At 37.4% G+C, this 14,584-nt stretch overlaps 2 protein-coding genes across 6 annotated transcripts in view; one reads left to right on the top strand and one right to left on the bottom strand.

The window, feature by feature from the left end:
- Positions 1 to 7,850, top strand: part of LOC122226934 (intracisternal A particle-promoted polypeptide) — a 30,060-nt gene extending 22,210 nt beyond the window's left edge. For 3 of the 4 annotated variants that reach the window (XM_042950950.1, XM_042950948.1, XM_042950949.1), the window contains 4 exons: positions 975 to 1,112; positions 1,678 to 1,800; positions 4,392 to 4,612; positions 5,857 to 7,850. In XM_042950950.1, coding sequence (XP_042806884.1) covers positions 975 to 1,112; positions 1,678 to 1,800; positions 4,392 to 4,612; positions 5,857 to 6,081 — 707 coding nt within the window. In that variant the 3' untranslated portion in view covers positions 6,082 to 7,850. The remainder of the gene's footprint in view (positions 1 to 974; positions 1,113 to 1,677; positions 1,801 to 4,391; positions 4,613 to 5,856) is intronic. The other variant, XM_042950951.1, reaches the window with a different exon arrangement.
- A 1,546-nt stretch (positions 7,851 to 9,396) lies between these two features.
- Positions 9,397 to 14,140, bottom strand: TMEM69 (transmembrane protein 69). 2 transcript variants are annotated; one of them, XM_042950955.1, is made up of 3 exons: positions 13,976 to 14,140; positions 12,171 to 12,310; positions 9,397 to 11,026 (listed from the first exon to the last, which is right to left on the bottom strand). In XM_042950955.1, exons 2-3 carry the CDS (start codon positions 12,210 to 12,212, stop codon positions 10,316 to 10,318), a joined length of 753 nt encoding a protein of 250 aa, XP_042806889.1. In that variant the 5' UTR covers positions 12,213 to 12,310; positions 13,976 to 14,140; the 3' UTR covers positions 9,397 to 10,315. The 2 variants fall into 2 exon arrangements, with proteins under 2 accessions (XP_042806889.1, XP_042806890.1); XM_042950956.1 differs by having other exon boundaries at positions 12,171 to 12,307.
- Positions 14,141 to 14,584: the final 444 nt, after the last annotated feature.

The following is a 14,584-nucleotide window of genomic DNA, read 5'->3' as shown; positions in this document are numbered from 1 at the left end:
TAGTGCAGTTGGTTAAGCATCGGACTCTTGATTTTGGCTCAGGTCATGATCTCACAGTTCATGAGTTTGAGCCCCACATTGGTCTCTGTGCTGACAGCACGGAGGCTGCTTGGGATTCTCTCTTCTTCTCTCTCTGCCCCTCCTCTCCTCGCATGAGCTCTTACTTTCTCTCTCAAAAATAAATAAATGTTAAAAAAATAAAATTCTATTTAAATGAAGTGTATAAATTTTATCTGTAGACGTCTTGTACAATCTTTGATTAGATTTAATTCTAGGTATAGTATTTTTTAAAATTCTATTTTAAGTGGTATCTTTTTAGAAATTTTGGGGCACCTGGGTGGCTCAGTCGGTTAAGCGTCTGACTTCAGCTTGGGTCATGCTCTCATGGTTTGTGAGTTCGAGCCCCGCATCAGGCTCTGTGCTGCCAGCTCAGAGTTTGGAGCCTGCTTCAGATTCTGTGTCTCCTGCTCTCTCTGCCCCTCCCCTGCTCACACTCTGTCTCCACCTCTCAAAAATAAACAAACATTGAAAAAAATTACAAAAAAAAAAAAAAAGAAGAAATTTTATTTTCTGTTTGTTGCTAGATAAGGATTGCATTAAAACTCAAATTGTACCAGAGCTAGCTATCCAAACTAATGCATGAAAAAATATAGAAGTGTTAAAATATAAATTTCATCCTCAATAATTACATGGATTATTTGGGTGGTAGAATTGGAAATAGATAATAGGGAAATTATGCCTTTGTTTCATTAAGTGGACTTTAATAAATGAAAGTGCTATTGATTTATAATAACACTAGGCAAATGAATTTTATTGTTTTTATTTTTTTCTGGGCAAATGAATTTTAATGAATAGTAAAAAATCAGACAATAGTTGAATCTCTGATAACATGAATACTACTGAGTGTTGTATTATGGTTCTAGGCTATTAGCATTACTAAACCTTCTGATATGTGTTTCTTTTACTGAACTCAGGTGAGAAGGATTCAATGATTTTTGACTGTACTGAATGCTATGATCCGGTTACTAAACAGTGGACAACTGTAGCTTCAATGAATCACCCCCGCTGTGGCTTGGGAGTGTGTGTGTGTTATGGGGCTATCTATGCTTTGGGTAATTATGCTGTTCAGTTCAGTTTAAGGATATCTAGTATTATTTTAATTTTTAGATTCTGATTACATTAGAAATTTTCCTTCCCTCCTATAAGAAACTTATGCCTTTTCACCTTTATAAATAATTTTTATTTTCAAAATTGAATTATATAGAGAATATTGTCAAGTATAGAGCTCTTAGAAGGAGAGGGGGATAAAGTATAGATGAGATAGATGTCCAGTGGAGCATTTTAAATCTTCACATTTTAAATTTGGGCAACCATTCTGAATATGCAGAAGTTGTTTTAAAAGGTAGTTTTGTAAAGTACCATATTTCTTAAGCAATATGGGTTTGTTTTTGTTTTGTTTTTTAAATGTCTAATGGAAACTAAGCAGAGAGTTAAGATCCATATAGTCAGATTCTAACTTCTCATATGATCTTGGACAAATCATTGATAATGTGATAATCATTCACAATGTAAATCTGCTCCATATGATAATCATTCACAATATAAAGTTGTTTGCTAAGGTGTTTTTCATAAATAAGACTCCTTTATCCAGAAATAACATTTTCTATTTGGTTACAGGTGGATGGGTTGGAGCTGAGATAGGGAACACCATTGAACGATTTGATCCTGATGAAAATAAATGGGAAGTAGTTGGCAACATGGCTATGTCACGCTACTACTTTGGGTGTTGTGAAATGCAAGGTAATTGCTTTCTAAAAACTTTTTCCTGAAGAAATATTTTTGAAAAAAAGAAACTTGAGGCTTTATTTTCACAAGAGTATATTTTATGTCTGTTAATATTGAATGGTTGACACTAACAGTATTGAAGTTTTGCTTTTAAATGTTTTATATGTTTTAACCTCTTAGGTCCTTATTTCTGTATTGCCAAAATAATCATTTTTTCCAAAATAAGCAAAACTAGAATTAAAAATTACAGATAGGCACAAATACCTAACTAGCAAAATAAACCTTTGAACCTTCATCTTTGTCATTTTCTCTCCCATGCAGTCCTTAGTATTTCTAAGTAGGAAGAGGATATAAAAAATGATCTTCACTGTCTCTTTTGGCTTTTTCAGTGTTTTCTCACAGGGCACACTGTGATTCAATCCATACAGAATATAATGTTATGACAGATTTGAAAAATGTTGTACTGCATATTAAAATGGTACACAAACATATTTTAATTGTCTACTATATCCTGAGAAGTAGTTGGTAAGCACTCCAGATTCTTTGTCCAGAGTTGGAGAGCAGATTTATATGTACCTGTAGAGTAATGAGCAGTCTGCTCATTGTTACAATAACTCAACCAGCTGTTCCCAGCTCAAGTTCTTTCTGTTTTGTGAGTACCTTCTCAGACTTGCACTAGCATTTAGATGTTCAGATTACATGGTACAGACTATATTGTGTAATATTATAGTGTTCTCTAATTGTTTTGTATTTATTACTTTCATTTTCCCATGTAAATCAGGTGTTCTGAGACTAAGTTTCCAGTGTGGAGGTAGGGGGAAGTTTCCCTCCTACTAACAAGTGGTTTTCAGAACACCAACTGGGTGTTGGAGAATTCACCTCACTTCTAACACTATGTACCCATACCTGGAGATAGCCTCAAATTCCACAGATTGAAGGCTCAGTCCTATAAGACACTCATCCTTACCAGGCTCTTACCTGTGCTTCTGATGGACTGGCTATAGATTGGATGTTCTAACTTCTTTTTGGGTTCAGTTAATTTGCTAGAGCAGCTCACAGAACTCAGAGGAAATGTCACTTACTACTAAAAGGATATAACTCAGGAATAGCTAGGTGGAAGAGATGCATAGGGGATGTTATGGGGAAGGGGTGCGGAACTTTCATGCCCTCTCCAGGTGTGCCAGTGTACTCACATCTCCATATGTTACCAACCCAGAAGCTCTACAAATCCTGTCCTTTTGGATTTAAAAAAAATTTTTTTTAATGTTTATTTATTTTTGAGAGAGAGAGAGGCAGAGCACGGCCAGGGGAAGGGCATAGAGAGAGGGAGACACAGGATCTGAAGCAGGCTCCAGGCTCAGCACAGAGCCCAATGCAGGACTCAGTCCAGGGCTCAATCTCAAAGCCGCAAAATCATGACCTGAGCCGAAGTCAGGCGCTTAACCAACTGAGCCACCCAGGTGCCCCATGTCCTTTTGGATTTTTATGGAGGCTTCCTTCATTACATAGGCATGAGTGATTAATCATTGGCCATTGGTGATTGATTCAACCTCTAGAACCTCTCCTCTCCCCAGAAGGTCAGGGCGTGAGACTGAAAGTTCCAAAACTCAAATCACAAGGTTTGCTCCTTTAGCAACCAGTCCCCATCCTTAAGTACTTTCCGAAAGTTACCTCATTAACATAACAAAAGACACCCTTATCACTCTTAACAGTTCGGAAATTCTAAGGGTTCAGGTTGCTGTGAGCTAGGGACTGTGGATGAAGACCAAATATAGATGAGAAATATATATTTGGCCATCTTATAAACCACAGTGTTGCACCTTCGAAAACTACGGAGTTAGAGAGGCATCTTGGAGATTATTCCAACCCCTTTATAGAGGAGCAAGCTAGAGATCAGGAAGGTTGTGTGTTCTTTTTCATAGCCCGTTACTGGCAAAGTTGGAGCTAGAACCCACATTCATTGACATTTAGCACACATTTCTTAAAATGCCATTCTTTATAACATATAGCTCCTCACTTTAGAATATGGGAAACAATGCTAGGCATTCAAAAATAATTGTAGATTGTCAGGACCATTAGTTTCAAATCAAATTTAATCAGAAACTCACTGTGAATTACATTCTCTTGTACTCTGGTGATTGATCCTGATACCTTAATCTAGCCATATAACTATTATAATTTGAATTCACTTCTCTGTGTCCATTTGAGCAACAGGTAGGCTGTCACAAACAAGGCTATGTCATTCCCAGTTTAAGTGCCTGGCATTTTTTTTTAGGGGGAAAAAAATCCCTCTCCCTTTTTTACCTTATGGTAGCAGTGGTTCTGGAACTTGAGATCATCAGGCAGACAATAAGATGAGAAAACCTTGTTTGACAGATTGTTTTGTTACAGCATTGTAAGTTCGTTGAAAATTAAATGCCACTTTATACCTCTAAATCTTTGTAACATGCTTACGTGTGAGCTATGATATACTAGACAGAAGTCAATTTTCTCTCTTAAAAGGCTATTGTGAGCTCTATGTTAAATATAGCATCAGCATAGCAGACATATTACTTTTTATAATATTTATATTCTATTTCTTGTAAAATTTTCTATTCTGTTTCCAGGTTTAATTTACGTAATTGGGGGCATCAGCAATGAAGGAATAGAGCTTCGTTCTTTTGAAGTATATGATCCACTTTCTAAGCGTTGGTCTCCACTTCCTCCAATGGGAACCAGGAGAGCATATCTTGGAGTGGCTGCACTTAATGATTGTATCTATTCTGTTGGAGGATGGAATGAGACACAAGATGCTCTTCATACTGTAGAAAAATATTCCTTCGAAGAGGTAGGGTGGATGATTTCAGTGTTTAATATCCTATTATTTTTTTAGTGTCTGTAAGATCTGTAGTGATATGCACTTTTTCATTCATGATATTGATCATCTGTAGGTTTTTTTTTATTTTCAAAGAACCAACTTTGGTATCATAGATTTTTTTTTCTATTGATTGCCCATCTTCTATTTCATTGATTTCTGTTTCTATTTTTTTCTTGTTTTGTTTTTTTTTTTGGTTTAATTTGCACGTTTTTCTAGATTCTTTAAGTAGAAGCTTAAATGATTGATTTTAGACTTTCCTTTTTTTATATTGTAAATGTTTAAAACTATATTTTCAAGTCCTGCTTTAAGTGGCTCCCACACATTTTGATATGTTGTATTTTAATTAGCACTTATCTTGAAATACCTTCTAATTTCCCTGGCAATTTTTTTTTGACCAGTGAATTGTTAGAAGTATGTTATTTGATTTCCAAATACTTGGCAATTTTCCAGATCTTTGTGTTACTGATTTCTTTTTTTTTTTTTTTTTTTCAACGTTTTTTATTTATTTTTGGGACAGAGAGAGACAGAGCATGAACGGGGGAGGGGCAGAGAGAGAGGGAGACACAGAATCGGAAACAGGCTCCAGGCTCCGAGCCATCAGCCCAGAGCCTGACGCGGGGCTCGAACTCACAGACCGCGAGATCGTGACCTGGCTGAAGTCGGACGCTTAACCGACTGCGCCACCCAGGCGCCCCTACTTTTTCTGAAAATACATTTTGCAAGTCATTAACTCCACTAGATGATCTTCGAAAAAAAGGATTCCGTGGTTAATAACTGGGCAAGTGTTGATAGCAATATCATTATCTTGGAGATTAATAAAGGTCATTAGCATATTAAAGTCCTTCTGTATAGAGCTTTTTTCTTCTTGGAGCTTTGTGGGTTTGTGGTGTGTGTGTGGGTGTGTGTGTGTGTGCGCGCACATTACCTACTTATATTCAATAGAACTAGTTTTATAGAATGCCTGCCTATAAGGGATTTCTAGATTGTCTCCTGATCATGATTTATAATTAATCAAACATGTTTTTCAGTTGTTTTCCTCTAAACTCGTTACTTTTGTCTATGCCTACTCAAAAGTTCATTAGAAAATGTTTATATGACTGGATTGTGAGTTTGAAATTTAAACATGTAAAAAGAACTAGAGTATCTGATTTCTCAACAGTTTTCTCTGTTACCATTTTATGATTTCTGCTCTTTTTTTATTTCCTCTTAACCAGGAAAAGTGGGTTGAAGTTGCTTCGATGAAAGTGCCTAGAGCAGGCATGTGTGTTGTGGCAGTTAATGGGCTTCTGTATGTTTCTGGAGGTCGATCTTCCAGCCATGATTTCTTGGCCCCAGGTACCTTGGACTCTGTTGAAGTTTATAACCCTCATTCAGATACATGGACAGAAATCGGTAACATGATCACCAGTCGTTGTGAAGGTGGTGTTGCTGTACTATGAAATATAAAGCATAAGGGAGCACAAGAAACATTTTGAAAATAAAATGTTTGCAAATCACATATGTATTTGGTGATAGGACCCTCTGATTCTTTTGAGTTTTCCATGTATTTGATAGGTTAGATGACTAAAGAATGATTTCTCTAAGAATTTGAGTGAGAGGAGATATGGAACATATCCTAAATTAATAAAGAACTCACACAAATTTGTTAAGCTTACCAATAGCAATGCTGTTTTTGCTCTAGAATTTTCCCCTAAGGGAAGAGTCCTAATTGTAAAAATGATTTGCTAGAAGCTTCTTGGCTAATAGCCCCTTTACCTGTTTCTCCGGGGCAAGCCAAGCTGTAACATGACCCTTATGTGATACAAGAATTTGAGTGAGACAGTTTAAAGATGTCTGTACATTCATGATTCAGTCCATAGCACAATTTTCCATGGCCATAGTTGAACCTACAGAGAAAAGCCAATGAAACAACTCCCTACTTTCATTTGATGCCAGGAGTTTTCAATAGCCCAGACTTTTTATTAGCAGCAGATACACTGGGAGGGACATGTGGGAAATATCTAGCTATCTGTATAGATGTTTATATAGATTGGTACATTTTTGCCTATTGTTCACAGGGTTAAAAAAGCTTCTGTTCACTTATATTTTTTGTCTTAATGCTGAAAATGCAAGTGAGGAATTACTAGGAGGTTCTTAGTGATAGTCCATTAGTGCAATTGGATAATATAATGGGTAACAGAGCCTAGTGGGAGGTTAACACCTATTTTCTAAATAGTTCTTAGTTTGGCTTTGGGAAGAGGGAATTTTATTACACCATCAACCTTGGTAAAGCTTACTTGTACTTGAGCAAGCCTAAGTATGAACTTAGTACAAAGCCTACTGCCTTGCTTGGAAAAAGTGGAATTGTAGGTACCTATGAAGCTTTTATAGACATTGTTAAGTTAAAGGACTCTGATCCAAAACTGCTTCTCAGAACTTTTCATTTTTCACCTGAGAAACATTCTAAAGAATGTTTTCTGTCCAGTTCTGAGGAATATTCTTTGTGTACATGATCATTATTTTATTTATTTCCACTAGTCGTTTGGAACCATACATATTAAAGGTCTTGCATACATTTACGTTTACCTAGTGATTCCAGGATTTGATTTGTATATCCCTGATTTCCCTTTTTCTTTACTAAAGTTCTTCAGGGTATTGTTAACAGGGATCAGCAGCTTATTTAGATACACAATCTTTGGTAAGCATTAAAGACTTAGCACTCATATCCAAAATATTTGGATTGGCCCACAAGGGTACTTTCTTCCATAACTTAACCATATGCATGTATTAAGAAAAGCCCAAGTAGTGCAGACACAAAGCTCTGTGTCCCTTTCTTTGGGGTATCCTGAAAGTCTGAAGTGTCATAGATGCTTGGCTGAGACCTATAAAATGTCAAGGAATGAAGTATCAAGATCATTTGTAAATTATTGAAGCTCTAATTTATGTGCCTTTAATATTTCTAGTTATAGAAAATCTGCATTCTGGTTCAAAAGAGATTTAAAAAATACTACTGTAATTTAGTTCTCATTATTGCCTGGTGCCAAACTAAAATGGCACTGTGAGGGAGGCATTTTGTATTGTGGTGGCAGAAACCTGTCAAGACAATCCATGTTTGGGCTTAACAGGTCCAGACGATCTCTGTAAATAGATAATTGTAAAAATGCTTATTATTTTTTGGGTAGTGACACTGTTTTAAAAATAATGTACTAATAAAGTATGTTGATTTTTGCTTTCCTTGTATTACTTATAACTTAGTTTATTAGTGGTGTTCCTGGATCACCACCAAACTAATAGGATTAACCAAGTTTTTTAGTGTTTTGTTTTACCTTTAGGGACTTGCACATTTAGTTCTTACATTTAAATCTGTTTTCTGAGCAGCTGTTAATGTGATCTTCCTTCAAAATATTTGACAATCTTGGAGCACCTAGGTGGCTCAGTTGGTTGAGTGTCTGACTTCAACTCTGGTCATGATCTCATGGTTCATGAATTTAAGCCCTGCATCGGGCTCTGCTCTGACAGTGCAGAGCTTGCTTGGGATTCTTTCTCTCTATGCCCCTACCCCGCTTGCTCTCTCTCTCTGTCTCTCTCAAAATAAATAAACTAAAAAAAAATTTTTTTTTTTAAATATTTGACAATCTAATATACTTCAAGACGTCCTGTGCAATGTAAAGTTGGATGTACTTTAAAATCAGTTAAAAAAATTTTTTTAAAATATTTGAGAGCGAGCGAGCTCAAGAGCACATGAGTGGGGGAGGGGCAGAGAGAGAGGGAGACACAGAATCCAAAGCAGGGCTCGAACTCATAAACTGTGCATCATGACGTGAGCTGAAGTCTGACACTTAACTGATGAGCCACCCAGGTCCCCCTAGAATGTTTTCTTAAAGAATCATACACTGTAATTCACTTGCAAAGTGCATTTGCCTGCCTCATTTATTGAAATTGGGCAATTAGCTTAAAAGTGACTTGCCCCTATTCTGAAAGATGATGAATTTGAGATCAGAGTTTTAATTTTTGCAGTCCTCATGTAATTTAGAAGCAGTTTCCTCACCAAAACACTGTGAGTAGAATCTGAGAAAGAGCTTCTAAAGTGTAAGGTTTCTTTTCTTTAGTGTCAGACTGTAGGTAACGTATTCTCTGCATTAATAAAGAAGGATTGTGTGGTGGTTTTATTGGTAAGCTTCTCACTGATCAGAACAAGGTCTAGCTCTGTGGTATTTGTTTGCTAGGGCTGGTGTAACAAAGTACCACAGAAGTTTAAACATAAAACTTATTGTCTCATAGTTTTGGAAGCTGGAAGTCTAAAATCAACTTGTTGGTAGTTGGTTCCTTCTGAGGGCTGAAAGGAAGGCATGTATTCTAGGAATCCTTGGAATGTGGATGGCCACCTTCATGTATACATGACATTTTCCCTGTATGCATGTTTATCTCTAAGTTTTCCCTTGTTATTAGAATACTGGTAATAAAAAAAGAAGAATGCTGGTAATATCACATTACAGCTTACTCATATGCCCTCATTTTAGCCTTATTACCTCTGTAAAGACCCTGTCTCCAAATAAGGTCACATTCTGAGATATTGGGGCGAGGATTTCAACACACAATTTATGAAAATCAAGTTAACTAATATTTGAATACATTATCCAAAGATAACATATACCAGGTTTATATTCTTTAAGTTTATTGATTTATTTTGAGAGAGTGAGCAAGCAGGGGAGAGGCAGAGAAACAGGGAGAATCACTTGCAGGCTCTGCACTGCCAGCAGAGCCTGATGTGGGGCTCAAACTCACAAACCATGAGATCATGACCTGAGCTGAGATTCAGTCAGACACCTAACCAACGGAGTCACCCATGTGCTCCTACTGATTTATAGTCTTCTGCCAATTAAATTGTTTTTCCTTTTTTTAGAAGACAATCTCAAGAGACTGTTTTCAAGTTAGAACCTAAGGTGTTGCTTCTGTTTTTAAAAAAGCTTCTGAGTTGTGTAACCCAGCTTTACTTTTCCTAATTTATACATACTTGTGACTTTATTTAAAAATTTTTTGACCAGCTGATGATATTTGAAGATGGGGTTGTGTCTATAAAAATTGGATACAAACTGGAAAATGTGTCCAGCTTTTCTTTGAATATGGCTTTCCCCTTATGATACTGCTCCCTACTGACTTTTAGAGCCACAGATCCTTTCAGCTCATATAACTAGATTACACCAGATAAAATGAGCTTGGAAATGCAATTCTCAGGGCCAATTGCAATGACAACCCCACAACGGAACCACCTATTATTTTCAGACACTCATGGATACAGAGTTTTCCTCTTATGGGAGAATATGCGTGTCTTTTTTCAATGATCATAAGGCTCTAGCAAAAAGGATTTTCATTTTTATCATTTTATATATATATTTTTTCATTTTACGTTTTTCAAAACAAGTAAAACATTAAAATGTTATGTATAATTCATACACACTGAAAGCTGTAACCTAAAGTGAAAATGACTTGTTAGGGATTTTCAAACTCTTATCAAGTAATTCCTAGGAAATAAAGATTTCTAGAACTGAAAAAAAAAAAAAAAATCTGTGAATAAATAACCACTGATGGGGAACAAAAGCTAAACAAGAGAAGAAGAAAAAGGTGATGCCAAAACACAACTTTATGAGGCTTGTAGCCAACATGCTAACATTATCTACAAAGTAGTTTTTATATTTATTCTACTTGACCAGGCTTCTTGAGTCCTTTCTCTGGATAAATATCTTTAACTAGTAAAGTGATTACAAATGAAAGCAAAGCCACTAAAGTGACTACTATCTTAAGGACTTTGAACCAGTTGGGATAATGTGGCAGGAGAAAAAGTTCAATGTGTAATGCTATCCCCAAACCTATTATTACTGTGACTATAGCTTCACTGAGTCTTTCAGAAATAAGGAAGGCAAACCATGAAAACAGAAGAGGAGGCGTACTACTAGCTAAACTGAGGAAGTCTGGTTTGGCTGTATTATCTTCTGGCAGAGCAAAACCCCATTTGATCCCTCCCAAGAAAGATAGGAAACTGGCTCCATAAGCCATCTGAGTAAAAGCTAATAAGGGGATATAAGTCTTTGCCATCACCATGACCAGTGGTGGAGCAACAAAGGGGATTACTCCTGCCAGAATTATGTATAATACTGGCTTTGGGCTTTCAAGCAGGAAAGTTATGGTGCCTGGTGGCTTGGTTGGAAGGACTTCTTGCTTCTGCTGCTTCTTAAAGCTGCATGGGGAAGTATGATAGTATTGTGTCTTGTTCATATACACTGGAAATGATGAGAAAAACCAAGGCCCTGGCAACAAAGGGGAAAAGTTTTGCTGGAGACATGTCTTGAGAGAAAGTGTTTCTATTCTGCTGGCTCCTAGTCGGAATGTGAAAGGGTACTTCAGCATCTAAAGAGAAAACAGAACCAGTAGACAAAAACAAATTTTAAAATAATCGCAATTTCTTAGTTAATCCCAAACTGAAACAATATAAAAACAAAGCATCTCCTTTCTATTAGTACATCAAACTTACAAAAAGATTGTACTATAGGGTGATGTTAATGCTAGCTAAGGCTAGCAAATAGTGATAAAACATGCAAAAGAAACTGAATAGAAACCTAGTGATGTATTTTTTCCTACCACTAACCTTATCCCATGAAAGGAGTATCTGAAAGAGAAACAGGTAAAGAGTACACCTTTAGGATCTGGCATTTTAAACTGCCTCTTCTATTTATAACTTGCAAAAGAAGCAGTGTTAATTACTGTGGGAATGCTATTTTATATTGATAAAGCAATCTACCTTCCAGTTTAGCTTTATAGAAACTATACTTTCCATAGCTCCATTCCTTCCTACACGTCTCTGCCTACTTTTCTCTGTAGGGAACCCATCTTTCAAAATTCAGCATGAAGCATTCCCCAGTCTGAATTAATGCTCCTATAACTATGTAAGTATCTTCTGCACACTCCCATCATAATTCTCACGGTGAATGTAAATTATGTGTTTGTCTCCATATACTTGAGAGTCAGAACCATATTTTTTCCTTTGTCTTCAAACAAACAAACTCCCCAGTGCCTTTCATGGTCACAGCCAAAATAAAAACCTTTCCTGCTGATTCTGTGCTTTAGTGAGCAGATTTCAGACTTCAACTAGCTAATAGATGAACAGTGACTCAAAAAGCATTGAATGAAAGAAAAAAAAGCTATTTAAGAATCTTGGTGACTCCTCAAAATGCTAGGAATGATTCCATCCTGGAGTCTTTTCTTCCTTTTGTTTGGAATGTTCTTCCCTGAGCTGTTTGCACAGCCTATTCCCTCTCTTCCAACCTATTTTTAAGTACAATCTTAAGTTTATTGTTGATACTCCCTATTCCCCTTCTCTGTTTTATATTTTTCCAGAGGACTTACCACTTGATATATGAAATAATTTGTTTTACCCACCTTTTCCCGCATCACCTAAATATATAAGGATAAAGATTTTTGTCTTTTTTTTTTTTTTTTCACTGCTATTGCCTCAGCAAAGCAGTGCCAACAAATATTTGCCGAATAAACCAACCTTTGAAGATGCTTGAGAAAACTTCTGGATGAAATGAAGCATGCTGGGTCCAATTGAAAGTCTTGCTCAGGAAAATGCCAGGCAGTTCTGATTAATTCATTTTTATAGCTAAGTGGAGGGGCTGAATCAGAAGTATGCTGCTGTGTACAAAACAAGATGTCACTTAATTTTCTTCATTTTATACATATCTTTTTATAAGTAGTAACTCAAGAATTTTCCTTTGAAAACAATCATTAATGTCTTCAAAAAATCAGTAACACATTAAGTAGATAGATCCTTTTCATCTCTGAACCATTCTTTTATTTTTTATTTTTATTAATGTTTATTTCTTTTTGAAAGAGAGAGCACATGTGAGTGGGCAAGTGAGGTGGGGGCAGAGAGAGGGGGAGACAGAGGACCCAAAGCAGGCTCTACACTCTCAGCGGGGCTTGAACTAATGAACTGTGAGATCATGACCTGAGCTGAAGTCTGGATGCTTAACCAACTGAGCCACCTAGGCACCCCTGAACCATTCTTCTAGCCTTTGCTGTTTGGTGGAACAGAAAAAGTAATGTACAGCGACAGAAGATTTGTATCTTACAAACACCTCTATAATTCCCCAGCTGTGGTGACCTTGCATAAATTGTTTCCTTGAAGTGCAGTTCTCTCATTAAAATGGAAAGTTATAGCTTCTCTGTTCTCTTTTTTCACCTTAGTTACCTATTTTGGGTAGGCATTTACAGTTCCAAATGATGGTAGCAATCAATACAATTTAGCTGTGAACCAAGCACTGTAACTATGTGTTTTATATGCATTAACTCATTTAATACAACAACGTTATCAACTTAGTGCTGAAAGAACACATATAGGCTGTTAAATTAGAGTGAAGATTTTGGAGTCAATTTGTGTTGGGATCATGGCTCCACCACTTACCAAGTATGTGACTTTGAACAAGTTATTTAACCTTGTTATGTTGCAGTTCACTCACCTTTGAAATAATCACAAGAACTACATAGGGTTGTATTATAATACATGTGAAGAACTGAGAACTGTCCCTAACACAAAGTAAGCACTCAAAAAGTATTAACTATATTCCCACCTTACACAAGGGGAAATGGTTAAAAACCCTGTCTAATGTAAGCAGCCAGTAAGTGGTTGAGTGAGAAGATAAATCTAGATCTGTCTTACATGAGTTTCACTCTTAATCAGGAGAATGGGTGTCTAAAAGATCCAAAAACCACATGTGCTACCTAAGTAAACATTTTAATGAACTAATTTCTAGGTCACAGCTCTTAAGGCTGGGTAGAGAAATCCTGTATACATACCAGTCAATGTTTTCATTCTATAACATAAAGAAGGAGGGAGGTAGGTTATCCCGGTCCTATGAATAGATCTTAGATGGCACTTACACCCATTCCTGACTTCCAAATACATATATCTGCGGGGCCCACACTCACTGTTGCTCAAAATCACCTGCGTAAGAGCTTTCCGGACTCCCTATGCACTATGACCATGTGATTTCCAACTCTTGGTTGTTAAAGGGAAAGAGTGATGGCCTAAACCCCGGGGACGGCAACTGGTGAGGAAATGAAGGGCAAAGAACCAAGGTTTAATCCGCTCAATTTAGGTGAAAACGGACGGTATTTCCACTGCCCCAGAGGGAAGACTTGCAGACTGCAAAGCCTCAGAGTGAACATTTGAGAGAAGTGTCTGGACGAAAGGATCCTCGGGAAACTGCCCCACAGTGCTCGCGGCTTTGATTTACTCTCAACCCTTGGTGACCCCATTCCCAATCTGCACCCTGTGGCAGCCGCCCTGCTACTTACTTGCCACCTTGGAATCGGGAGATGTAAATAAAGCTGAGCCACCAGAATAGCCAGGTATTCAGGAAAAGGCAACTTCCGGCACGTGGGTGGTAACAGTCCCTCCCCACTTCCTGAGAAGGGGCGGGTTGGGGAACAGTCCGGGTGGGAACTTGACCAGCGCTGAACTGGTTCCCATGACAGGCTTTCCATCTTGGGTTATTATTTTAAATCTTAACTCTGGAAGCCGGCTTTTGAAGTCTGTAGGATGCCTGAATGGTCTTTCTTTTAGGTTTCCCAGCCAGCAGAATCTGCCCCTCCGAGTTCGGGAAGGTAGAGTGTAACTACTGAAACAATGACAAGTGATAGTGGTAGGAGAGATTTGGAGTCTAGGTTGTGTGACTTGGCCAAATTGTTTGCCATCTCTGGAACTCATAACAGGGTTTCTAGGATCGATGGGCCACATCTTACAATGTATTAGGGTCCTGAACTACTAAGAAAAACAAAACTGTTTTTAACTTCCATTCTCGTTGCTTGGACATGGAAACGTATTAAGAAATAAAGAGTATGGGGGCGCCTGGGTGGCTCAGTTGGTTAAGTGTGGGATTTCGGCTCAGGTCACCATCTCCCGGT

Source organism: Panthera leo, chromosome C1, assembly GCF_018350215.1.
Source record: "Panthera leo isolate Ple1 chromosome C1, P.leo_Ple1_pat1.1, whole genome shotgun sequence".
Classification (NCBI taxonomy): domain Eukaryota; kingdom Metazoa; phylum Chordata; class Mammalia; order Carnivora; family Felidae; genus Panthera; species Panthera leo.
The sequence above is the reverse complement of the archived record's forward strand: the minus strand, read 5'-3'. Positions and strand labels throughout refer to the sequence as shown.

What these genes read in the sequence shown, in the direction of transcription:
- TMEM69 (XM_042950955.1), bottom strand. Translation starts at nt 12,212, where the DNA reads ATGCTTCATTTCATCCAGAAGTTTTCTCAAGCATCTTCAAAG. An exon ending in TTTCTCAAGCATCTTCAAAG is followed by an intron (nt 11,027 to 12,170) that starts GTTGGTTTATTC and finishes TTTTCTCTTTAG; the next exon opens with ATGCTGAAGTACCCTTTCAC.